The following is a 23,855-nucleotide window of genomic DNA, read 5'->3' on the forward strand; positions in this document are numbered from 1 at the left end:
ATCTATCTATCTATCTATCTATCTATCTATCTATCTATCTATCTATCTATCTATCTATCTATCTATCTATCTATCTATCTATCTATCTATCTATCTATCTATCTATCTATCTAGACAAATGAAATCGGTTTTATTTATTGACATTAGTTATCTTAATCTTATGTTTAATGATATTTGTGTTTTTCCATAGCTGGAGTCACAAGTCCAACTGCAGGTAAGGTCTGCCCCTCCTTCTGCCTGCTTGTCTGTCTGTCTGTCTGTCTGTCTGTCTGTCTGTCTGTCTGTCTGTCTGTCTGTCTGTCTGTCCGTCTGTCCGTCTGTCTGTCTGTCTGTCTGTCTGTCAGAATTGTTTGGCTTATGTCAGTTCAAGTAATGGTCTAAACCTTTTCAAAAAAATCAAATGGGTTTTATGTATTGACACGTTCAATGATATCTGTGTTTTTCTTTAGTTGGAGTGACAACTCGCAATTCAAGTAAGATCTATCTGTCTGTCAGAATTGTCTGGCTATTCTAAGTTCAAGTAATGGTCTAAACCTTGTCAAACAAATCAAATGGGTTTTATGTATTGACACGTTCAATGATATCTGTGTTTTTCTATAGCTGGAGCGACAACTCGCAATTCAAGTAAGTTCTCTATCTATCTATCTATCTATCTATCTATCTATCTATCTATCTAGACAAATGAAATCGGTTTTATTTATTGACATTAGTTGTCTTAATCTTATGTTTAATGATATTTGTGTTTTTCCATAGCTGGAGTCACAAGTCCAACTGCAGGTAAGGTCTGCCCCTCCTTCTGCCTGCTTGTCTGTCTGTCTGTCTGTCTGTCTGTCTGTCTGTCTGTCTGTCTGTCTGTCTGTCTGTCTGTCTGTCTGTCTGTCTGTCTGTCTGTCTGTCTGTCTGTCTGTCCGTCTGTCTGTCTGTCTGTCTGTCTGTCTGTCAGAATTGTTTGGCTTATGTCAGTTCAAGTAATGGTCTAAACCTTTTCAAAAAAATCAAATGGGTTTTATGTATTGACACGTTCAATGATATCTGTGTTTTTCTTTAGTTGGAGTGACAACTCGCAATTCAAGTAAGATCTATCTGTCTGTCAGAATTGTCTGGCTATTCTAAGTTCAAGTAATGGTCTAAACCTTGTCAAACAAATCAAATGGGTTTTATGTATTGACACGTTCAATGATATCTGTGTTTTTCTATAGCTGGAGCGACAACTCGCAATTCAAGTAAGTTCTCTATCTATCTATCTATCTATCTATCTATCTATCTATCTATCTATCTATCTATCTATCTATCTATCTATCTATCTATCTATCTATCTATCTATCTATCTATCTATCTATCTATCTATCTATCTATCTATCTATCTATCTATCTATCTATCTATCTATCTATCTATCTATCTATCTATCTATCTATCTATCTATCTATCTATCTATCTATCTATCTATCTATCTATCTATCTATCTATCTATCTATCTATCTATCTATCTATCTATCTATCTATCTATCTATCTATCTATCTATCTATCTATCTATCTATCTATCTATCTATCTATCTATCTAGACAAATGAAATCGGTTTTATTTATTGACATTAGTTATCTTAATCTTATGTTTAATGATATTTGTGTTTTTCCATAGCTGGAGTCACAAGTCCAACTGCAGGTAAGGTCTGCCCCTCCTTCTGCCTGCTTGTCTGTCTGTCTGTCTGTCTGTCTGTCTGTCTGTCTGTCTGTCTGTCTGTCTGTCTGTCTGTCTGTCTGTCCGTCTGTCTGTCTGTCTGTCTGTCTGTCTGTCTGTCAGAATTGTTTGGCTTATGTCAGTTCAAGTAATGGTCTAAACCTTTTCAAAAAAATCAAATGGGTTTTATGTATTGACACGTTCAATGATATCTGTGTTTTTCTTTAGTTGGAGTGACAACTCGCAATTCAAGTAAGATCTATCTGTCTGTCAGAATTGTCTGGCTATTCTAAGTTCAAGTAATGGTCTAAACCTTGTCAAACAAATCAAATGGGTTTTATGTATTGACACGTTCAATGATATCTGTGTTTTTCTATAGCTGGAGCGACAACTCGCAATTCAAGTAAGTTCTCTATCTATCTATCTATCTATCTATCTATCTATCTATCTAGACAAATGAAATCGGTTTTATTTATTGACATTAGTTGTCTTAATCTTATGTTTAATGATATTTGTGTTTTTCCATAGCTGGAGTCACAAGTCCAACTGCAGGTAAGGTCTGCCCCTCCTTCTGCCTGCTTGTCTGTCTGTCTGTCTGTCTGTCTGTCTGTCTGTCTGTCTGTCTGTCTGTCTGTCTGTCTGTCTGTCTGTCTGTCTGTCTGTCTGTCTGTCCGTCTGTCTGTCTGTCTGTCTGTCTGTCTGTCAGAATTGTTTGGCTTATGTCAGTTCAAGTAATGGTCTAAACCTTTTCAAAAAAATCAAATGGGTTTTATGTATTGACACGTTCAATGATATCTGTGTTTTTCTTTAGTTGGAGTGACAACTCGCAATTCAAGTAAGATCTATCTGTCTGTCAGAATTGTCTGGCTATTCTAAGTTCAAGTAATGGTCTAAACCTTGTCAAACAAATCAAATGGGTTTTATGTATTGACACGTTCAATGATATCTGTGTTTTTCTATAGCTGGAGCGACAACTCGCAATTCAAGTAAGTTCTCTATCTATCTATCTATCTATCTATCTATCTATCTATCTAGACAAATGAAATCGGTTTTATTTATTGACATTAGTTGTCTTAATCTTATGTTTAATGATATTTGTGTTTTTCCATAGCTGGAGTCACAAGTCCAACTGCAGGTAAGGTCTGCCCCTCCTTCTGCCTGCTTGTCTGTCTGTCTGTCTGTCTGTCTGTCTGTCTGTCTGTCTGTCTGTCTGTCTGTCTGTCTGTCTGTCTGTCTGTCTGTCTGTCTGTCTGTCTGTCTGTCTGTCTGTCTGTCTGTCTGTCCGTCTGTCTGTCTGTCTGTCTGTCTGTCAGAATTGTTTGGCTTATGTCAGTTCAAGTAATGGTCTAAACCTTTTCAAAAAAATCAAATGGGTTTTATGTATTGACACGTTCAATGATATCTGTGTTTTTCTTTAGTTGGAGTGACAACTCGCAATTCAAGTAAGATCTATCTGTCTGTCAGAATTGTCTGGCTATTCTAAGTTCAAGTAATGGTCTAAACCTTGTCAAACAAATCAAATGGGTTTTATGTATTGACACGTTCAATGATATCTGTGTTTTTCTATAGCTGGAGCGACAACTCGCAATTCAAGTAAGTTCTCTATCTATCTATCTATCTATCTATCTATCTATCTATCTATCTATCTATCTATCTATCTATCTATCTATCTATCTATCTATCTATCTATCTATCTATCTATCTATCTATCTATCTATCTATCTATCTATCTATCTATCTATCTATCTATCTATCTATCTATCTATCTATCTATCTATCTATCTATCTATCTATCTATCTATCTATCTATCTATCTATCTATCTATCTATCTATCTATCTATCTATCTATCTATCTATCTATCTATCTATCTATCTATCTATCTATCTATCTATCTATCTATCTATCTATCTATCTATCTATCTATCTATCTATCTATCTATCTATCTATCTATCTATCTAGACAAATGAAATCGGTTTTATTTATTGACATTAGTTATCTTAATCTTATGTTTAATGATATTTGTGTTTTTCCATAGCTGGAGTCACAAGTCCAACTGCAGGTAAGGTCTGCCCCTCCTTCTGCCTGCCTGTCTGTCTGTCTGTCTGTCTGTCTGTCTGTCTGTCTGTCTGTCTGTCTGTCTGTCTGTCTGTCTGTCTGTCTGTCCGTCTGTCTGTCTGTCTGTCTGTCTGTCTGTCTGTCTGTCAGAATTGTTTGGCTTATGTCAGTTCAAGTAATGGTCTAAACCTTTTCAAAAAAATCAAATGGGTTTTATGTATTGACACGTTCAATGATATCTGTGTTTTTCTTTAGTTGGAGTGACAACTCGCAATTCAAGTAAGTTCTATATCTATCTATCTATCTATCTATCTATCTATCTATCTATCTATCTATCTATCTATCTATCTATCTATCTATCTATCTATCTATCTATCTATCTATCTATCTATCTATCTATCTATCTATCTATCTATCTATCTATCTATCTATCTATCTATCTATCTATCTATCTATCTATCTATGATTATTGATTAATTAATCTTTATCAATAATTATAATTAAAAATCACAATTTGACTAAATTAATTCCTTAACCAAAATCCTCATTTATGAATCGAGAAATACTCAGTAATTGATATCTATTACCAGAGATGTCACTGTTTAATCGACCGTTTCTGCCAAAACGTGTGGAACTTCAACCTTATCTTGACTGACAAATCACTCTTGCACAAAATAAACACAGAATGCCTTCTGTTACCATCTATGTGAATATTTATTAAATTACAGCCTGATACACTCGCTCTTCCGATTTAATAATCTTCACCTACTCAAACATGCAAAGTTCTACACAAAAGGGGTTAAATATCTAACTAAACAAAATAAAGCAAAACAGCAGTATGGGATCAAAACCAGCAGTTATGGCAAAAATGATAATATAACAAAGGGGTGTGGTGGTGAGTGGAGGTTGGGGGGCAGCTCCAACTGTAACTCAGTTAACATACTCAGTCATAAAACCTCCCCCAACTCTGCGAGGTGAGCAGACAAATGGTTATAAAACTTTTGCCGGCAAGCTAGCAAGCAGTAAGGTTGAAGACAAAGAAAATGGGGAATTTCACCATGAGGTTATTTTAACAGTCCAGTCTCACAGCACACTTGCGCTTGCTCTCAGGTGTTCAACAACCCCGCAAAACACACACAAAGCTGGGTAGCGCAGCGGCTTCCAGACGTCCAACACGGCACATCAAAGTTTCAATAAAAGGGTTACATGCACATATCATTCAGAACACATTAGATTAAATAGCGAATCTCATCGCACTAAAACCTCCTGTACCCTGCCCAGACTTTCTAAGAAAGAAAGAAAAATAAAGGATGGGTGTTACTTGTCATCGTCTTCCTTCTGAGTGGAGTTGAGAGAGAATGGGGTGGAAGTTGGAAGTTACTGTGCGTCCACAGTTAACTTCAGGAAAAGCGGTCAATCTTCGTCCTCTGGCCTCCATGGCGAAAGGGAAAATATGATCTGACCATCACAGTTGACTAGGACAAAATAAGGTGGCTCCTTGAAACTCCGTGGTTTTTAGTTACGTGTTAAACTCACGTCTTCGATTGGCAAAGGGAAATTTCTGTCCAGTTATGAATTCTTCGTTGGCCAACGAGAGAGAATAAATGAAATCCACTCGGGACTCTTCTCCAGGTGATGCTTCAGATGTTGGTAACCGTGTCACGGTCTCCAGCTGAAGGCGAGTGTTCAAAATGGGCGCCTTCCTATACAGGTCCTTCTCAAAATATTAGCATATTGTGATAAAGTTCATTATTTTCCATAATGTCATGATGAAAATTTAACATTCATATATTTTAGATACATTGCACACTAACTGAAATATTTCAGGTCTTTTATTGTCTTAATACGGATGATTTTGGCATACAGCTCATGAAAACCCAAAATTCCTATCTCACAAAATTAGCATATCATTAAAAGGGTCTCTAAACGAGCTATGAACCTAATCATCTGAATCAACGAGTTAACTCTAAACACCTGCAAAAGATTCCTGGGGCCTTTAAAACTCCCAGCCTGGTTCATCACTCAAAACCCCAATCATGGGTAAGACTGCCGACCTGACTGCTGTCCAGAAGGCCACTATTGACACCCTCAAGCAAGAGGGTAAGACACAGAAAGAAATTTCTGAACGAATAGGTTGTTCCCAGAGTGCTGTATCAAGGCACCTCAGTGGGAAATCTGTGGGAAGGAAAAAGTGTGGCAGAAAACGCTGCACAACGACAAGAGGTGACCGGACCCTGAGGAAGATTGTGGAGAAGGGCCGATTCCAGACCTTGGTGGACCTGCAGAAGCAGTGGACTGAGTCTAGAGTAGAAACATCGAGAGCCACCGTGCACAGGCGTGTGCAGGAAATGGGCTACAGGTGCCGCATTCCCCAGGTCAAGCAACTTTTGAACCAGAAACAGCAGCAGAAGCGCCTGACCTGGGCTACAGAGAAGCAGCACTGGACTGTTGCTCAGTGGTCCAAAGTACTTTTTTCGGATGAAAGCAAATTCTGCATGTCATTCGGAAATCAAGGTGCCAGAGTCTGGAGGAAGACTGGGGAGAAGGAAATGCCAAAATGCCAGAAGTCCAGTGTCAAGTACCCACAGTCAGTGATGGTCTGGGGTGCCGTGTCAGCTGCTGGTGTTGGTCCACTGTGTTTTATCAAGGGCAGGGTCAATGCAGCTAGCTATCAGGAGATTTTGGAGCACTTCATGCTTCCATCTGCTGAAAAGCTTTATGGAGATGAAGATTTCATTTTTCAGCACGACCTGGCACCTGCTCACAGTGCCAAAACCACTGGTAAATGGTTTACTGACCATGGTATCACTGTGCTCAATTGGGCTGCCAACTCTCCTGACCTGAACCCCATAGAGAATCTGTGGGATATTGTGAAGAGAACGTTGAGAGACTCAAGACCCAACACTCTGGATGAGCTAAAGGCCGCTATCGAAGCATCCTGGGCCTCCATAAGACCTCAGCAGTGCCACAGGCTGATTGCCTCCATGCCACGCCGCATTGAAGCAGTCATTTCTGCAAAATAATTTCCGACCAAGTATTGAGTGCATAACTGTACATGATTATTTGAAGGTTGATGTTTTTTGTATTAAAAACACTTTTCTTTTATTGGTCGGATGAAATATGCTAATTTTGTGAGATAGGAATTTTGGGTTTTCATGAGCTGTATGCCAAAATCATCCGTATTAAGACAATAAAAGACCTGAAATATTTCAGTTAGTGTGCAATAAATCTAAAATATATGAATGTTAAATTTTCATCATGACATTATGGAAAATAATGAACTTTATCACAATATGCTAATATTTTGAGAAGGACCTGTATAGCATCCTGTGACATCAGACTTGGGGCGCCCCATCATATCAGTCGCAGTGTCCGACGGGATCTGTAGGAAAGGACTGTCCTGGATACAAAATGGCCGAAAATGCCAGGAGGCCTGGTGGCGTCCAGCAACGTGCAAATGGTCCAATATTCAGCAAACAAGTGGTCCAACAAGTGGTCCAACACTATCTATCATCTATCTATCTGGCTAACCGTCTGTTCATCAGAATTGTCTCGCTTATCCCAGTTTAAGTAATGGTCTAAACCTTGACAGACAATTCAAATGGGTTTTATTTATTGACATTAGTTATCTTAATCTTATGTTTAATGATATTTGTGTTTTTCCATAGCTGGAGTGACAAGTCCAACAGCTGGTAAGGTCTGCCTGCCTGTCTGTCCGTCCGTCTGTCCGTCCGTCCGTCCGTCATCCATCCATCCATCCATCCATCCATCCATCCATCCATCCATCCATCCATCCATCCATCCATCCATCCATCCAGCCAGCCAGCCATCCATCTATCCATCCATCCATCCATCCATCCATCCATCCATCCATCCATCCAGCCAGCCAGCCATCCATCTATCCATCCATCCATCCATCCATCCATCCATCCATCCATCCATCCATCCATCTTACCTAAGAGCCTTTTCTGTTTTATACATATGACAGCTGTTCTAACTGTCAGATAACATTAAGTGCATTTCTAATTCCTCAAACACAAAGTAACAGCATAACCTCTGACTCTACCTCTAGATAAAGCTCTATAAGAAACAATAGGACAGAACATGGAACACATCCAGAAAAAGAGTCCTGTTTAATCAGCTGATGCCTCTTATGCTTTGTAGGACCCCTCTACCCAATTAGTGGAACAACAAGCTCTCAGTCAGATGATGGAAGCTCCCCACTTATTCAACTCCTACAAACCTTTAATTATTTTGGCCAGTCATACTCTCAGATTTACGTATGTTTACCCTATTTCTTATTCTTCAAATCACTTTTCTTTTTAATTTTGAAGACAAAATACAGACATTTACAAAATGTTAATAAATAGTGATAACTAACTTTTTTCCCAGGTGAACCACAACGGACATCTGACCTTTGATGCACCATTGGGTAGTTATGTTCCTCAACAATTTCCAATGTATGGAAACAGAGACATCATTGCCCCGTTCTGGACCGATTTAGACAACAGAGGCAATGGTAACATCTACTATGCTCAGTACACCAGCGGCTCTCTTCTCCAGCAAGTTACACAGGACATCAATGCATACTTCCCAACACTTAACTTTCATGCCACCTGGATCTTTATTGCAACATGGTATGAAGTTGCCTATTTTCCAATGACTGGAACAGTAAGTGATCTATTTTTAACTGCTGAAATCTATTTGATGTGTAATGGGGAATGAAAAATGATAACCTTTGTTTAATCTGCAATTCATTCTTAAAAAAATCTATTTATTTTTCACAGCGAACAACCTTTCAGGCAGTTTTGACTACCAATGGCCAATACTCATTTGTGCTGATGAATTATGGGTCCATAGCATCCACATTATATTCTATTCAGGTTAGAGCTATTCAAATGAATTTATACTATAACATGTTTTATTTGGCTTGTCTTGGTCACAGCTTGTTTATTCTTTGAACTGTAAAGGAAATGTATTTATCTATGCACATACTTTTCAGGCTGGATATGACACGACTGATTCCTCCAACCACTTCACCATCCCTGGATCATTCTCTAGTAATGCAACCGGACCCTACTCAGTTTTCAGCCTCGATAGTAACGTCAATGTACCCGGTCGCTGGGCCTTCCGTGTAGATCATGGTTCAAGAGGCTGCACTTTCAATGGTAAGAGCAGAGGGGGCTAAAGGGATAATTTCACCTAATGATTGCTTCATCCTCCATGCGGGCAAACTTGCTCTCTGCTCGGATCAAAAGTGCACTCTCAAGATTCTTCCCTGCTCGCAAATTCTTTTTGCTCTCTCTCATATTAGTATCATCTCCTAGCATCCATATTAGCCAATAGAATGACAATGTGCAAATGCTAGGTCACAGGCTTAGTTGGGGTGCAATTGTTTCCTTCTACTGACTGTGCCTGTGTTGCTACAATTGATGACTAAGGACATATTGCATTTCCATTTGCCCTCAATTGCTCCAGAATTTGACGCCTCAGCTGAGTCTGTGACAACGGTAGAAAGCATAACATTATGTTTTTTATTATTGTGAAGCAATTTAATTGTGTTTGATTGTCATATTATATTTTAATGTTGTTTATGTTGACAGAAACAGATGTACATATTAAACTACTGAATGTTTAAAATCACTTACTTGAGGATAGTTTGAATTATCCATTGTCATTGTACTTTGCTGAGTTGAGCTATCCATTGAAGTTGATTGACCTATTTCACAAAATCAAGCTGCGCACCGGATGCATAGAAACACTTACTTCCAGATTTTTCTCCGTAGGACCTGTGTCAGGAAAGTAGCAACACAGGTACACTCAGTAGAAGGAAACAAGCGCACCCCAACTAAGCCTGTGACCTAGCAGTTGCACACTGTCATTCTATTGGCTGATATGGTTGCTAGGAGATGATACGACTTTAATCTGAGAGAGAGCAAACAGAATTTGCGAGCAGAGAAGAAACTTGAGAGCGCATTTTTGATCCGAGCAGAGCACAAGTTTGTGGAGGATGAAGCAAGCAGGAGGAGAGATTATCTATGCAAGAAGCATTAGATCAGAGTGCAGAAACAAAGATTTGAGAGAGAATAGAGTATATTTGAAAGAGTGCAAGTATTACTAGTTTTGATTGCAAGCATTACTAAGTTTGAGTACAAGCAGAATAAAATCCTGCTCTCAAATTGAAAATATGTGCTCTTGATTTTTGACTGTAAATTTTCCCCATAGTTACAGCAGCTCTTAGTAACACACAAGTAGGGTGCATATACAGTAAGTAGGAATTGTGCAAATAAAGAAGAACAAGGTAAACGTGCAACACAAGTAATAATAATAGAATAAAGGTAACTTATGTACAATAAATACTGGAGGTGACTGTGCTAAAGTGACAATGATTGCAGGTACTTGCAAAAACAAAGGTTATTGCATGAGTTATACATTAGAATTGAACAGTCTGACAACGGTGGGGATGAAGGACCTGCGGCTGCGCTTTTTCTGACACTGAGGGTGTCTCAGTTGGTCACTGAAGGAGCTGCTCTGCTCCTCTAAAGTCCAATGCATGGTTTTCTCCATGATGGATGCAAGCTTGGCTAACATCCTCCTCTCACCCACCACCTCCACAGAGTCAAGTGGACATCCCGGGGCAGAGCTGGTCCTCCTTACCAGCTTGTTCAGTCTCTTTCTGTCCTGCTCTGTGCTGGCTGGGGCCCAAATTGCATAGAGGATAGCAGGGCTACAGTAGAGCCATAAAAAGTCCTGAACAAAGGCCTGCACACTCCGAAGGACCTCTTTCTCCTCAGAAGGTGGAGGCGACTCTGGCCCTTCTTGTACAGGGTGTTGGTGTCATTGGAGCAGCCCAGTTCATTGTTGAGGTGATCAATGTCCTACCTCTGGTTGTTTACTGGTGAGTGAGGTGGTGTCCTTCTCCTGAAGTTGATCACCATCTCCTTCGAATTACTGGTGTTCAAGCATAGGTGGCATACTGTGGCCGGTTAGTGAGGCAGTCAATGGTCCAGGCAGCAAGGTGTCCATCCACTCCCGCGTCCTCCAGCTTTCCCCACAGCTGAGCTGGTCTAACAATGATGAAAGCGCTGTAGAAATCAAAGAACATATCTCTCACAGTGCTCCCGGCGATCTCTAGGTGGGTGAGCGCTACTGCAGCAGGCAGATGACAGCGTCCACTACTCTGACGTTGGGCCTTTAGGCAAACTGCAGAAGGACCAAGGTGGGACTCTCCACTGTGCCGAGGTGGGTGAGGATGAGCCTCTCCATGGTCTTCATTTGGTGTGAGGTTAAGGTCTGTAGTGGGCCGGTTCCTTGGCTGCATTGTTTTAGGAACCAGAACCACACAGGAGGTCTTCCACAGAACAGGCAGCTTCTCCAGACTAAGACTCACGTTGTGCAAGCTGCTCCACCAGCTTCGTCCCCCATAGTCCTTATTAAATTCCCTGATCTTCCATTGGAGCTTGCGCTGAACTCTCCTCTGGTCCTCTCTGTCCCCTGAGTTGAAAGCCCCCTTCTTCTGGTTCAGATGGGCTTTAAGTTCAGGGTTCACCCAGGGATGGTTGTTGCAAAAACACCTTACCTTCCAGGTTGGCCCAGTGCGGTCCATATAGAACTTAATATAGTCCGTGATGAAGTGGGTCAGGCGATCATTGTCCTCTCCTGCGCTGTAGAGCCGCTCACATGCAGCAACAGCACCGGACGAGGGCAGAATGTACACCCAAAATACTATTATGTGCCCAAACTCCCTTGGATGTAATAAGGACCCATGGCCTTGAACCTGTTTAGTTCTACAATGTGTTTATTAAATCCAAACGGTGCTGTCTAGATGCTGCACCAAGCTCAATCATAGTTCAATGCTGATCATTGAGCTATAAAGAATCAGGATTTGAGGAGGCCATCGTGCCATTGCATTTGTGAGACATTTTTGCACCACAAATAGGTTGCACATATATTGAATGTCAATGCATTTTTTTCACAATAGCATATTCACTTGCAGCTGGTGCCCTCACAGTATGAGTGCAGTCCATGGCTCTGATTACATTCAGAAATCGGCTCCTCGCTGCAAATAAGAGCCACAGTTTAGCGGAACTTTATATATCTGAGCAACATATGGATGAGACCATCCCGCATGGCTGGCATGGCACAGTCAGGGATGACTGTCAAATACCTGACCTGTCAGTCAGCTCCCTCTGAAAAGATCAGGTTGAAAGGACCACAGCTTAGTGAGAACTTGAACTGGTCCTGGTGATGTATGGTTCCTCCTGGTTTCCCTCTTTACCCTGAGGCCAGCTCTGTGTGGAGCTCCAAGATGATTGCCCTGGGTAATCTAATCCGGCTGATAAGCCTTGTGACAGCATTGTTCCACAATTACGCGCAATTTAACGCAGCTATTTATAGACGTGTGATTGTCTACTGCTTGTCCACCTTAGGAATCATCAAACTTGACTTGTTAGGACTTAATCTGCTGATCCGACACCGCTTTGTTTTTCAGTGAGAATGAAAGTTCAACCCCAAAATCTCAAACTCATTAAAAAAACATCAAGTTTGATGCTCCATGAATTAAATAAAACTGAAGGGAGTTATATTTTAGTGTACTGAGGTGAGTTTTGGTTCTTTGTAGTGTATTATTGTTAACTGAAAAAGTTTGAGTGGCTTCCCCACATTTTCACAGCAGGTTAAAAATTTGCATGGATTTCTGCACACCTTTACGCTATGTTCACTTTAGTACATGTAGAGTTGTGCTTAAAACATTGCACCGCAAGGGTTTTGTGCATATGTATGCTTCGTACATGGGGCTTACGGTCTATACCTCGGCTTCTTAAAGCCTCCTCTGCAGCCTCTGCTTCTCTTATGTATCTCCACAGGCCTATCTGGCTTCTCTGAGTGGCACGCAGGGCCGTGCAGCCCAAGGAGTTGGTCCCGTGTATAGACAATGGGGCCACAGTTAAATCCACATAGGGTCCCCTGTGTGTATTCAAAGAATGCCGAAAGCAGGAAAAAACCAAAAACAAGAATAATGAAAGTAGGCTTCCCATGTGCACAACTGCACTTCCAATTTCAAGAAAAATACAGAAACATGTCTAGAAACAGTTAAAAATGCTAAAATTAGGAAACGGGGAGGCAGATCCCTCATAACTTGCCGCTGTTTGCAGAGCACCATCATTAAGGGACAGCTGCAGTCTTTGTCTCATAGTAGAAAAGTGGGTCTCCTGAAATAGGTGCACTGAATGCTGAACAGATCTTGAGTTTTATTCTTCCTCTTTAACCTTTTTACTTTGTTGGATAATTCTAATTGCGATATTAGAAATGCCACAAACTAATGCAACATAATGCAGTTTACAAGATAGAATCAGAGCCTTTAAATGAGTCTTGTTCCTTTTTTTGCTTCAAGGTCAACCTGTTCAACGAGGTGACTCTTTCTGGAGTGACAGCACCTGTGCACAAAAGTGCACCTGTACCAGAGCAGGGCTGCAGTGCTCCAACGACCCATGCTCCTTTTCCCAAATCTGCCTGCCAACTTCCTTTCAGTACTCCTGTCAGACAGTGCAAAGACGTACCTGCACCATCAGTGGGGATCCACATTACTACACCTTTGACAACTCAGTATTTCACTTTCAGGGCACGTGCACTTATGTTCTGTCAGAGCAGTGTCAGAATGAGCTGCCCTACTATAGAGTGGAGGGGAAGAACGAGCATCGTGGCAGCACTCACGTTTCTTGGACACGACTGGTCAAAGTCTTTGTCTATGATGAAACTATTGAGCTTGTAAAAGGACATCCTGGTGAGGCTAAGGTAACCGGACTTACTTACGATAAGATATACTGAGCATTTTTTGTTCTGTTAATATTTTTCTAACTTCTTTTTGTTGTGATCCTCACAGGTGAATGGAAGCTTTGCAACAGCTCCATTTTCCCTCAGAAACGGCTCTATCCAGGTTTATCAGTCAGGTTTCTCTGTGATTGTCAGCACTGACTTTGGCTTGATGGTGTCTTACGACACGTCTTCATATGTCCGGATCAGTGTTCCCTACACGTACCTGAACAGCACATGTGGCCTCTGTGGAAACTTCAACAATCACCCTGAAGATGACTTCCGAACCCGTCAAGGTGAAGTGGTGAGCTCTGATGTGGTTTTTGCCAACAGCTGGAAAGCATCTGGTGATGATGAGCCTGGCTGTGAGGCTCAGTGTGGAGGGCTGGCCTGTGCAGTCTGCACAACAGCTCAGCTAGCACGGTACAGAAATTCTGCCCACTGTGGTATTATTGAGAACAATTCAGGACCGTTTGCTGCATGCCACCAACAACTCCCTCCAGGACCTTTTGTGGAGAGCTGTGTGTATGATCTGTGTGTTGGCGGAGGGTATCAGCCCATTCTGTGCCAAGCCCTAAATGTCTACTCAAGTCAATGTCAACAAAATGGTATCCAGCCACAAAGCTGGCGAAGTCCTGGCTTCTGTGGTATGTCTGTCAGTCAATAAAATTAGTTTGAACTATAGGTCCTGTGAAATGTTCAAGTTTTGACAATAAATGTTTCTTGTGTTTAGAAATCCCTTGCCCTGCCAATAGCCACTTTGAGGCCCAAGGTACAGGATGTCCACCCACATGTGTCAACCCTAATTCCAGCCAGAGCTGCCCCCTCCCTAATCAGGAGAGCTGTGTCTGCAATCAAGGCTACCTCCTGAGTGGTGGGGTCTGTGTCCATCATGCTGACTGTGGCTGCACCTTTGAGGGTCACTACTACCACTCAGGAGAAACTGTCATACTGGATGCAGACTGTGGGCGGCGCTGTACATGCAGTTATGGCTCCATGACCTGCAGCCCTCATAGATGTGGTCAACATGAGTCCTGTGGGCTGCAGAATGGAGAAAGAGGATGCACACCAAACAACTTTGCAACATGTTGGATAAGAGGCCCAGGATCATATGATACATTTGATGGGCAGATCTACCAGTACCCAGGAGCATGTCGCTTGGCCCTTGCCAAGGTTATGGTATCTTCTAATCACTCGTACTTCATGGTTACTGCGGAAAAAGTTCCAAACAGGGTTCAGAGTTTTTCCAATGTGCTGAAGTTTGAAGCAGAGGGAACACAGGTTGCCATTGAGTTGGCCAGCAGTAGCACTGTTCGGGTGAGTGACTGAAATCATTTCCTACAGATAAAATAAGTAAACAACATAAAATGAAAAGTATTATCAGTTTTGTTTGAAGATAATTCCATAAAATTAATATTTGAAAAACTAATTCTAGTTTGACACAACTAGATTTTGGTCTGCTGTTATAATGCACAATTAATCAGGACTTTGAATTATTCTTGTTAATATTATTATTGTATTTTCTGCCCTCTAGTGCATTAATTAGATTATTTGTATTTTAATACAAGATTCAAAATTCTGCTGCATGCAGTAAATTTAGATTTTAATTCTACTACCAAACAATAGAGAAGGCATTTGACCAAAACTGTCATATTCACAGTTAATGATGAAGGTTGTGCTGGTGTTCTTGCCTTTTCAAAACGACTGTCTAAAGAGGAGTAAAAAGCTCTTAGGTTCTCAGTGTAACTATGTTAGCAAAAACTGTTAATAAAATCAAGCTTAGTGTGCCTCATGTTTCATATTGTTTTGGAGAAGTCTGTCCACAAGTGTGCAGTGACAGTTTGTGAGATTACCCTGGGTGGACTGAACTTAAACTTCTGTTTAATCAGAACAACCCGGATATGTGTTAAAACTAAGAGTACACATTACTACTGAACTATTATACTTCTACTATGGTACAGAGAAGGCTATTTGCAGCATGTGTACAAACAATGAATTTTTTATGAGTAAGATGTGAATATTTTGGCGGCGTTCTTTATTCAGAAACAAATGCAAAATTTGATGTCTTCATACATTCTGAAATTGTTTGCACATTTGATCGTCTATTCCACACCGCAAAAATATAAACGTTTTTTTTAAATGTCCTAAAGGTTGATGGTCAGCTGATCAGACTGCCGTTCAGCTCTGGGTCCAACAGAATCCGCATCTTCCAAAGCAGCACTAACAGTATCATCCTTCGCACAACCTTTGGTGTAACTGTGCAGGCTGTCTGGCCCCACTTTGTGGGTATCACTGCACCAAGTGTCTACAGTGGATTATTAGGTGGACTTTGTGGAAACTACAATGATGACCAACATGATGATTTCCGTACACCCAATGGAACTCTGGTCGGTGATTCTCAGGTGTTTGGGGACAGTTGGCGAGAAGGTTCCCTGGCAGATTACTGCGTGGAAAGCAGATATCATAATTCAACTGATAATTTTTATTCCAATGAGTACTGTGGAGTTCTTAGCTCACACAATGGACCATTTACATCATGTTGGAGTACAGTGGACCCAGGGAAGCAGGTAGATGCATGTGTAGAAATCCTCCAAGGCTCCAGAGATCCAGCATCAACGCTTTGTCAGGTCCTACGAGATTATGCACTCATGTGTCAACACAACGGGGTTTCCCTGGGACAGTGGAGGAATGAAACTGGCTGTGGTAAGTTCTAGTACCACATTTGATAGATGCCTTTGAAATGAACACATTCATTAGTACTTTTAGGTTAAATTGTTCCTTTTTCCCCTCCAGAACTAACCTGTCCTCCAAACAGCCACTATGAACTCTGTGGAAGTTCATGTCCATCTTCTTGCCCAAGCCTCTCTTTCCCCTTCACCTGTGACACTCGGTGCCAAGATGGCTGCCAGTGTAATGATGGATTAGTCCTCAATGGTAACCAGTGTGTGCCACCAACATCATGTGGATGTTATCATGAAGGACGCTATCGGCAAGCTGGTGAACAATTCTGGGTTGGTGACCAATGTCAGAGCAATTGCACCTGTAATGGTGTAACTGGTGTAGTCCAGTGTTCCCCCAACGCATGTGGACCTCAGGAGTCCTGCCGAATTGTTCAGGGTGAGTTTGGCTGCCATCCCAACCCTCGCGGCACCTGCTCTGCCTCTGGAGACCCTCACTACCTCACCTTTGATGGCAAGGCCTTTGACTTCCAGGGAACCTGCCGCTATGTTCTGGCAACAGTTTGCAATGACACCGATGGACTCCATCACTTTTCTGTGAAAGCAAAGAACGAACCATGGTTTGGGTTGCCAGTTTCTATCACTGCTGAGGTTTTTGTTGATGTCTTGGGCTATGAAGTGCGTATGTCCAGACACAACATTGGTACTGTGGAGGTAAGTCCAGCTTTTTCTGATAAGGATTAATAATGTTTTAAACTGTCTGAAGTACTGATTAGATTTCAAAGTACATTTAAAACCGAAAAACAATTATTCTCGCTATACTACCAACAAAATGATCTGTTCTTAAATACCTGTATCAATAATAGTCCAACAATATCAGCTGCACATCCAGGTAACACAGTTCTTCTCCACAGGTGAATGGAATCTTAAGAAACCTGCCAGTTGTCTTTAATGGGAGTCTGTCTATTTTTGGAAGTGGATCCCAAACATTTGTCAATGCAGACTTTGGACTGAGAGTCACATATGATGGAAGTAGCACAGTGTCCATTTCTGTACCTCCAAACTACAGGTAGCCTACCCTAATGCCCAGCAAATTTAATTCTCATATTCTCTTCTCTGTCAGTCTCAGTGTTATTATCAGTTTCATCTGCTCTATTTTAAACATCATTAATACACTAAGACTATGCTATATGAAATTTGATTCTGTCTAACTTGTCTTAGAGGAAGAATGTGTGGACTTTGTGGAAACTTCAATGGAAATCAAAATGATGACTTCCACACCCCAAGTGGAGCAATGGTCAACGCTGCAGATGATTTCGGGTCAGCTTGGAAGGTTCCTGGGAACTATACCTGCAGTGATGGCTGTGGCTCGTCCTGTCCACAATGCAACGATGACCAATCTGCCAGGTCCCAATGTGAGGTGATTCAGGCAGCTGATGGCCCCTTCAGCTTCTGCCACGAGGAGGTGGATCCAGCACCGTATTTCAGTGACTGCGTCTTTGATGTATGTGTGTCGCGAAATCGAGGCAGTGATCTTCTGTGCAGGGCTCTTGAAACGTACGTCAGTGCCTGTCAGTCTGCTAATGTCCAAATCTACCCTTGGAGACAAAACACCACCTGCAGTGAGTATAAAAGGGACTGTGCTGTTAAAGTAATCAATCAAACATTCTTCAAAAGTCTGAAAATTAAACCAATTTGTTTTTTCCTGACTTATAAAGGAATTGACTGCCCAGCCAACAGCCATTATGAGCTGTGTGGAACCGACTGTGGCAACACCTGTGCCAGCAGCATTGATGCCACCTGTGACCATGTTTGCTCTGAGGGATGTTTCTGTGATGACGGTTTTTCCAGGAGTGGAGCAAGCTGTGTTCCTGTGGAGAGCTGTGGCTGCCAGTATGATGGCTTCTACTTCAATGTAGGCCATTTTAAGTCACTTTATTCTCATTCATCAAGGCTACATACTATACTTTTTAAATGTAACCCAACATCCTCCCATCAAATAAAAATAAAATTATTATTAATTATTTATTAATAATTAACATAAATCTCAGGACATCAGCCGTAAGTTCAAGCTTTGCCTGAAACTGGTCTTCCAAATGGACAATAAGTCGAAAAAAAAACCTTTGAGTTATTCTGGCATTTAGCAAATATAAAGTATTTTGGGAAGTTGGTTTCATTTTAAAATTGGGATTAAGTTTGGTCTGATTTAATGATTTATCGAATGTATGTAAATACACCTTTTGGGTGTATTAGGTATTTAGTATTAGCATTAGCACATTTTCTCTTAATTGGCCAGTTACTATTATGGTGGCATGTGCATTCGAGACAAAGCTCAACTATGGCTATAGGCTGTAGACATCATGCCACCTACATTAGTTTCAGCACCTAGTTCTGAAATTCCTAAGCCACTTTGACACACGTCTTTAAATTGCATGGCGGTTGGGAACAGTGCCTCTGGACTTGCAGACAGGGGTGGTGGTCTCCCTTCAAAAGAAGGGTAACCGGAGGGTGTGTTCCAACTATAGGGGGATCACACTCCTCAGCCTGCCTGGTAAGGCCTATTCCAGGGTATTGGAGAGGAGAGTCCGGCTGATAATCGAACTTAGGCTTCAGGTTTTCGTCCTGGCCATGGAACACTGGAACAGCTCAACACCGTCTACAGGGTACTCAAGGGTTCATGGGAGTTTGCCCAACTGGTCCACACGTGTTTTGTGCACCTGGAGAAGGCATTCGACTGTATCCCTCGTGGTGCCCTGTGGGGGGGTGCTCCAGGAGTACGGAGTCAGGGGACCTTTATCTGTTCTCTGTACAAGTTGAGCGGGAGTTAGTTCCAAATTGCCAGCACTAAGTCAGACCTGTTCGCGGTGCATGTTGGACTCCGGCAGGGCTGCCCTTTGTATCCGGTCCTGTTCATAACTTTTATGGACAAGATTTCTAGGCACAGCCAAGGGCCAGAGGGGGTCTGGTTTGGGGACCAGTGGAATTCGTCTCTTCTTTTTCCAGATGAAGTGGTCCTGCTGGGCCCCACTAGCCAAGACCTACAGCATGCACTGGGGTGGTTCGCAGCTGAGTGTGAAGTGGCTTTTCTGCTCTCGACCGGAAAAGGGTGGCTTGCCCTCTTCATGTTGGAGGGTAGTTCCCTGCCTCAAGTGGAGGAGTTCAAGTATCTCAGGGTCTTGTTCCCGAGTGAGGGAGGAATGGAGCGGGAGATCGACAGATGGCTCGGTGCGGCTGCCGCAGTAATGGGGACACTGTGCTGATCCGTTTTGGTGAAGAGCGAGCTGAGCCAAAAAGTAAAGCTCTCAATTTACTGTGCGATCTACATTCCCACCCTCACCTATGGCCATAACTTTGGGTCATGACAAAAGAACGAGACCCAGGATACAAGCGGCTAAAATGAGCTTCCTCCGTAGGGTGACCGGGCAGTCCCTTAGAGATGGGGTGAGGAGCTCGGCCATCCGGGAGGAGCTCAGAGTAGACCCGCTGCTCCTCCACATCGAGAGGAGCCAGTTGAGGTGGCTCGGGCATCTGTACCGGATCGCTCTTGAAAGCCTCCCTCGGGGGGTGTTCCATGCATGTCCCACCGGGAGAAGGCCTAGGGGACTGCCCAGGACATGTGGGAGGGACTATGTCTCTTGGCTGACCTGGGAACGCCTTGGGCTCCCCCCAGAGGAGCTGGAGGAGGTGTCTGGGGAGAGGAACGTATGTGTGTCTCTACTGAGTCTGCTGCCCCCGCAACCCAGTCCCGGATAAAGCAGAAGACAACGAGACGAGAAATAACGAAATCCGTAACTGACAGATAGGAGCGTAAACTTGGCAAGGGCGAATCATTAATCTGTCTGTGCATGATGCTATTTTAAAACTATAACTTGAACCTGAGGAGGTGCATCACAGTACTGCATTCCTTCTTACCTCAAGCTTTATTTTACTAATTACATTCACTTCTCTCCCGTCTTGCAGGCTACGGAATCCTTTTGGACAGACGGATGCTCCCAGCGATGTGAATGTCACGCAAACAATGTTCTGCTCTGCAATCCTTCATCCTGCACTCCTGCACAACAATGCACCATCAGAGATGGCCAGCTGGGCTGTTACGACGCAATGTCTACCTGTAGTGTATGGGGTGATCCACACTACATCACCTTTGATGGAGCCCTGGCTCATTTTCAGGGATCGTGTTCTTACGTCATAACTGAGAGCCACAGTGACAATGAAACCCATTATAGAGTTGTGGCCACCAACAAACACAGAGGAAACAACCGTGTGTCATTTGTGTCATCAGTTGATATATACCTCACAAAACCTCCAGAGAGTGTTCATGTCAGGCTCGGGCCTAACAAGAGAGTGCAGGTAAACTTTCTTATCAATTCAGGATAAAAAAAACTTAGTTTTTCATGTGTTTAAACTTTCTGTCTTACCCTCTGAACTCTCATCATAACAGGTAAATGGAGCTGAGGTTTCTCTTCCCACCACTGCTGGAAGCTTAGTTCAGGTGAAGAGGCAGGAGAGTTACTTAGTGTTTGAAGCTGTTGATGTCATAGTCCAGTTTGATGGCTACAGCACTTTACTGGTCAGGATGGCCCGCCACTTTCAGAACAGAGTCACTGGGATGTGTGGGAACTTCAATGGTGATCCCAGTGATGACAAGGTGTTGCCCAACGGTGCATTGGCCCAAAATGACAATGACTTTGGCCACAGCTGGAAGTCAGAGACAAGCCAAGCAGGGTGAGCTCAGACTGCAGTTACCCTAAACATTTTTTACAGAAATCTGCTATATTTAGAATCTCTCAAATGTTTGACAACTTTTCTAGATGTGGATCCACTGATCAGGAAAGTGGCGATGTATTGAGTGACTGTCGCTTTAGAGAGGAATACACCGAACTCTGCAGAGTCATTACCAACACCAGCGGTCCATTCAGTTCCTGTCATCTGCACTCTGACCCGCAGCCATTTTTCACTTCCTGTGTTTATGATCTTTGCCTCTACACGCCAGCCAATGGCATGCTGTGTTCTGCTGTTTCTGCTTATGAGAAAACCTGCTCCATTTTGGGCCTGAACATCCCTGACTGGCGACCTCCTTTGCACTGTGGTATGTTTGTTTGTTTCAATGGATTTTCAGAAGAATGAGCTTTTGTTTGGCCGTGATCAATGTTAATGTTTTTAAATTCTCTCTGCGGTTTCTAATTTATTTGATTCAGCTGAGACAGACCCATGTGAACAGCTGGACTGTGCAGAGTATGAGTGGTGTGGTAAGAAAGATGGTGTGTACGGCTGTTTCTGTGATGAAAACCATCATAGACCCAACAATGAGAGCTACGGTAAGAGCAACACCTTTTAAAACCTTTTGATTATTAGATGAAAGCTTTAATAATAATCACACTGCTTGAGAACAATCAATTATGATAAGCTCCCTAAGTTTGGAGCACAATCTTAATTTTCCTGCATCCATAAAATGTTTCTGTCTCTGGTGAGCAGATTCGAACATCATATGCTCCAGCAGTTCAGGCACCATGTCAGTATCTCGCTGCCAGCTGTTTGAAGCTGGTTTCCACTCCAGCGCTCTCCATCTCCAAGATGACTCCTGCAATGGGACTCTCCAGGATGGACGGCTCGTGTTTCACTTTGACAATGACAACCATCTGTGTGGGACGGCTCTTCAGGTGCAGTTCATAAATTAAAGCATCTTCTATGCAACAACAAAAATAATGTTGCTACAGTTGACTGATACCAGTTTTTTTCACTGTTTAGAGCAATGGAACTCACTTCATGTATGAGAACACCATTCAGGGGAATGTGGATCCTCATGGTGGTCTGATCAGCCGTCAGAGGAACCTTCATCTGCGTTTCTGCTGTGTTTACCCTCTGGCTCAGGCCCTGTCAATGGCTGTGGGCATCAATCCTCTGGAGAGGTGATGAAAACATTTTCTGTTTTTGCTTACTTTAACCAGTTGTTCCATTATCTCCAGTTCTACGATTATGTCTTAATCAGTTATTGATTATTTACAATCTCATCCTCTAAACAAACTAGAGTATGGTAGTCAGTCTATTAGATGCATAAAACTGGGTGGTCACTTTAAATGTTTATTCTGCAGCATTTTGAGGAAGAAGCTACCGGTTGGCACTGGATCATATCGTATGAGGATGATCCCCTATGAGGACGAAGGCTTCCTCTTCCCCCTCAGCACTAACAGAAACATAGAAATGGAAGTTGATGAGATGTTTTACATAGAGGTGCGAACAGAGGGAGTGGATCAGCACCAGTTTGCCACAGTTCTGGATTCTTGCTGGGCCACACCGGTCAACCACCCAAGCTACCCTGTCCGCTGGGATCTCATTATTTCAAAGTAAATGAGACACACTCGTCATTTTACATAACGTACCTTCTTACTTTAGTGTCTGCTTGCTTAAACACTAACTCCTGCATCTGTTTCTGTTTCACAGCTGTCCTAATCCAGAGGATGGAACCGTAGAGGTGATTCAGAATGGTGTCTCCACTGTGGCACGTTTCTCCTTCAGGATGTTCACCTTTACCAACCACACAGAGATTTTCTTGCACTGCAGTGTCAACTTGTGTCTTTTGAGAAACAACAACTGCACAGCTGTAAGTACCATTGTGTAATTGGTGCGAAGTTGTGCTCCTTCAGAAGCCTCTAATGTTGTTGTTTTGCTTTTTTTACAGCACTGCTATCCAGGTCACCACACCCGATTCAGGAGGGACATATCTTACCATGACTCTGCTGCTATGTCAATTGGACCTCTAGTCCTCAGGGCACAACAGAACACTGGTACGGTTCTCTCAAACTTTCATTACTTTGTGACAAAAGTCATATTGCAGTTGATTGACAAATTCTATACATGTGTCTTTTTACAGGTACACTAATCCAAAGAAATGGTGCTCCAGGCCTTCTGACATCAATTGTTACCCTGATTGTCAGTTTTCTGATGACCAGAATTTTGGCAAATTGAGATAAAAAAAGACTCATACTTTAAAATCTAGTAAAACTTTGTTACTTTTGATTTTTGTTGGTGAGAGGCGTTTTCTGGGTTTTGGTATATACTCATAATTAGGTGCAAAAGAAGAAATTTTGCAACATCTGTGGCACCATTGTGCTTTAAACCATTTGTGTTTCTTTTGTGGGATTTGCTTAATCATGATTTGTTGGTTATATCAGACAATGTGAACTATTATGTGTTGTGGGTTTTAAGGTTACATATATTTAGAGCTCATTAATGTTTACAGTAATACTCTCAAAGTGTCAAACTGGATGAAATTAAGATTTTCTTGGGGCATTGCAGTGCAGCGGTAGATCGGGCGCCCCACATACAGAGGCTATAGTCCTCGACGCAGCTGTCCTGGGTTCGATTCCTGACCCTGATTTATAGCCTTAACAAGCTATTCACGTTCAAATATCTTTCAATATTGCAGAAATAAAATCAATACTACAACAGAGAGTGAGCCAAAATTACTCCACAGCAATATAAAAGACTCAGTGCTAGTCATCACAAACACTTGATGACGGTTGTTGCTGCTAAGGATGGGACAAGCAGTTATTATGTTTACTTTTTTGTATAAGATCTGGTTGGTTTGAAAGCTTTTTTCCTCTTAATAAAGAAAATTACAATTTAAAAA

General features: G+C 42.2%; 1 protein-coding gene across 19 annotated transcripts in view; it reads left to right on the top strand.

The window, feature by feature from the left end:
- LOC124875474 (alpha-tectorin-like) overlaps positions 1-23,855 on the top strand; it is a 27,314-nt gene extending 3,459 nt beyond the window's left edge. For 3 of the 19 annotated variants that reach the window (XM_047377653.1, XM_047377662.1, XM_047377654.1), the window contains 40 exons: positions 191-214; positions 450-473; positions 601-624; positions 754-777; positions 1,049-1,072; positions 1,200-1,223; positions 1,641-1,664; positions 1,908-1,931; positions 2,059-2,082; positions 2,208-2,231; positions 2,491-2,514; positions 2,642-2,665; positions 2,791-2,814; positions 3,098-3,121; positions 3,249-3,272; positions 3,718-3,741; positions 3,993-4,016; positions 7,406-7,429; positions 7,902-8,017; positions 8,130-8,408; positions 8,525-8,620; positions 8,740-8,905; positions 13,129-13,529; positions 13,618-14,194; positions 14,281-14,864; positions 15,698-16,250; positions 16,341-16,939; positions 17,140-17,294; positions 17,447-17,847; positions 17,944-18,140; positions 20,186-20,575; positions 20,667-20,950; positions 21,037-21,314; positions 21,424-21,543; positions 21,701-21,885; positions 21,974-22,134; positions 22,318-22,569; positions 22,667-22,826; positions 22,905-23,010; positions 23,097-23,855. In XM_047377653.1, coding sequence (XP_047233609.1) covers positions 191-214; positions 450-473; positions 601-624; positions 754-777; positions 1,049-1,072; positions 1,200-1,223; positions 1,641-1,664; positions 1,908-1,931; positions 2,059-2,082; positions 2,208-2,231; positions 2,491-2,514; positions 2,642-2,665; positions 2,791-2,814; positions 3,098-3,121; positions 3,249-3,272; positions 3,718-3,741; positions 3,993-4,016; positions 7,406-7,429; positions 7,902-8,017; positions 8,130-8,408; positions 8,525-8,620; positions 8,740-8,905; positions 13,129-13,529; positions 13,618-14,194; positions 14,281-14,864; positions 15,698-16,250; positions 16,341-16,939; positions 17,140-17,294; positions 17,447-17,847; positions 17,944-18,140; positions 20,186-20,575; positions 20,667-20,950; positions 21,037-21,314; positions 21,424-21,543; positions 21,701-21,885; positions 21,974-22,134; positions 22,318-22,569; positions 22,667-22,826; positions 22,905-23,010; positions 23,097-23,191 — 6,587 coding nt within the window. In that variant the 3' untranslated portion in view covers positions 23,192-23,855. The remainder of the gene's footprint in view (positions 1-190; positions 215-449; positions 474-600; positions 625-753; positions 778-1,048; positions 1,073-1,199; positions 1,224-1,640; positions 1,665-1,907; positions 1,932-2,058; positions 2,083-2,207; positions 2,232-2,490; positions 2,515-2,641; positions 2,666-2,790; positions 2,815-3,097; positions 3,122-3,248; positions 3,273-3,717; positions 3,742-3,992; positions 4,017-7,405; positions 7,430-7,901; positions 8,018-8,129; positions 8,409-8,524; positions 8,621-8,739; positions 8,906-13,128; positions 13,530-13,617; positions 14,195-14,280; positions 14,865-15,697; positions 16,251-16,340; positions 16,940-17,139; positions 17,295-17,446; positions 17,848-17,943; positions 18,141-20,185; positions 20,576-20,666; positions 20,951-21,036; positions 21,315-21,423; positions 21,544-21,700; positions 21,886-21,973; positions 22,135-22,317; positions 22,570-22,666; positions 22,827-22,904; positions 23,011-23,096) is intronic. The other 16 variants (XM_047377657.1, XM_047377666.1, XM_047377655.1 and 13 more) reach the window with 15 other exon arrangements.

Source organism: Girardinichthys multiradiatus, chromosome 10 (genome assembly GCF_021462225.1).
Source record: "Girardinichthys multiradiatus isolate DD_20200921_A chromosome 10, DD_fGirMul_XY1, whole genome shotgun sequence".
Lineage (NCBI taxonomy): Eukaryota > Metazoa > Chordata > Actinopteri > Cyprinodontiformes > Goodeidae > Girardinichthys > Girardinichthys multiradiatus.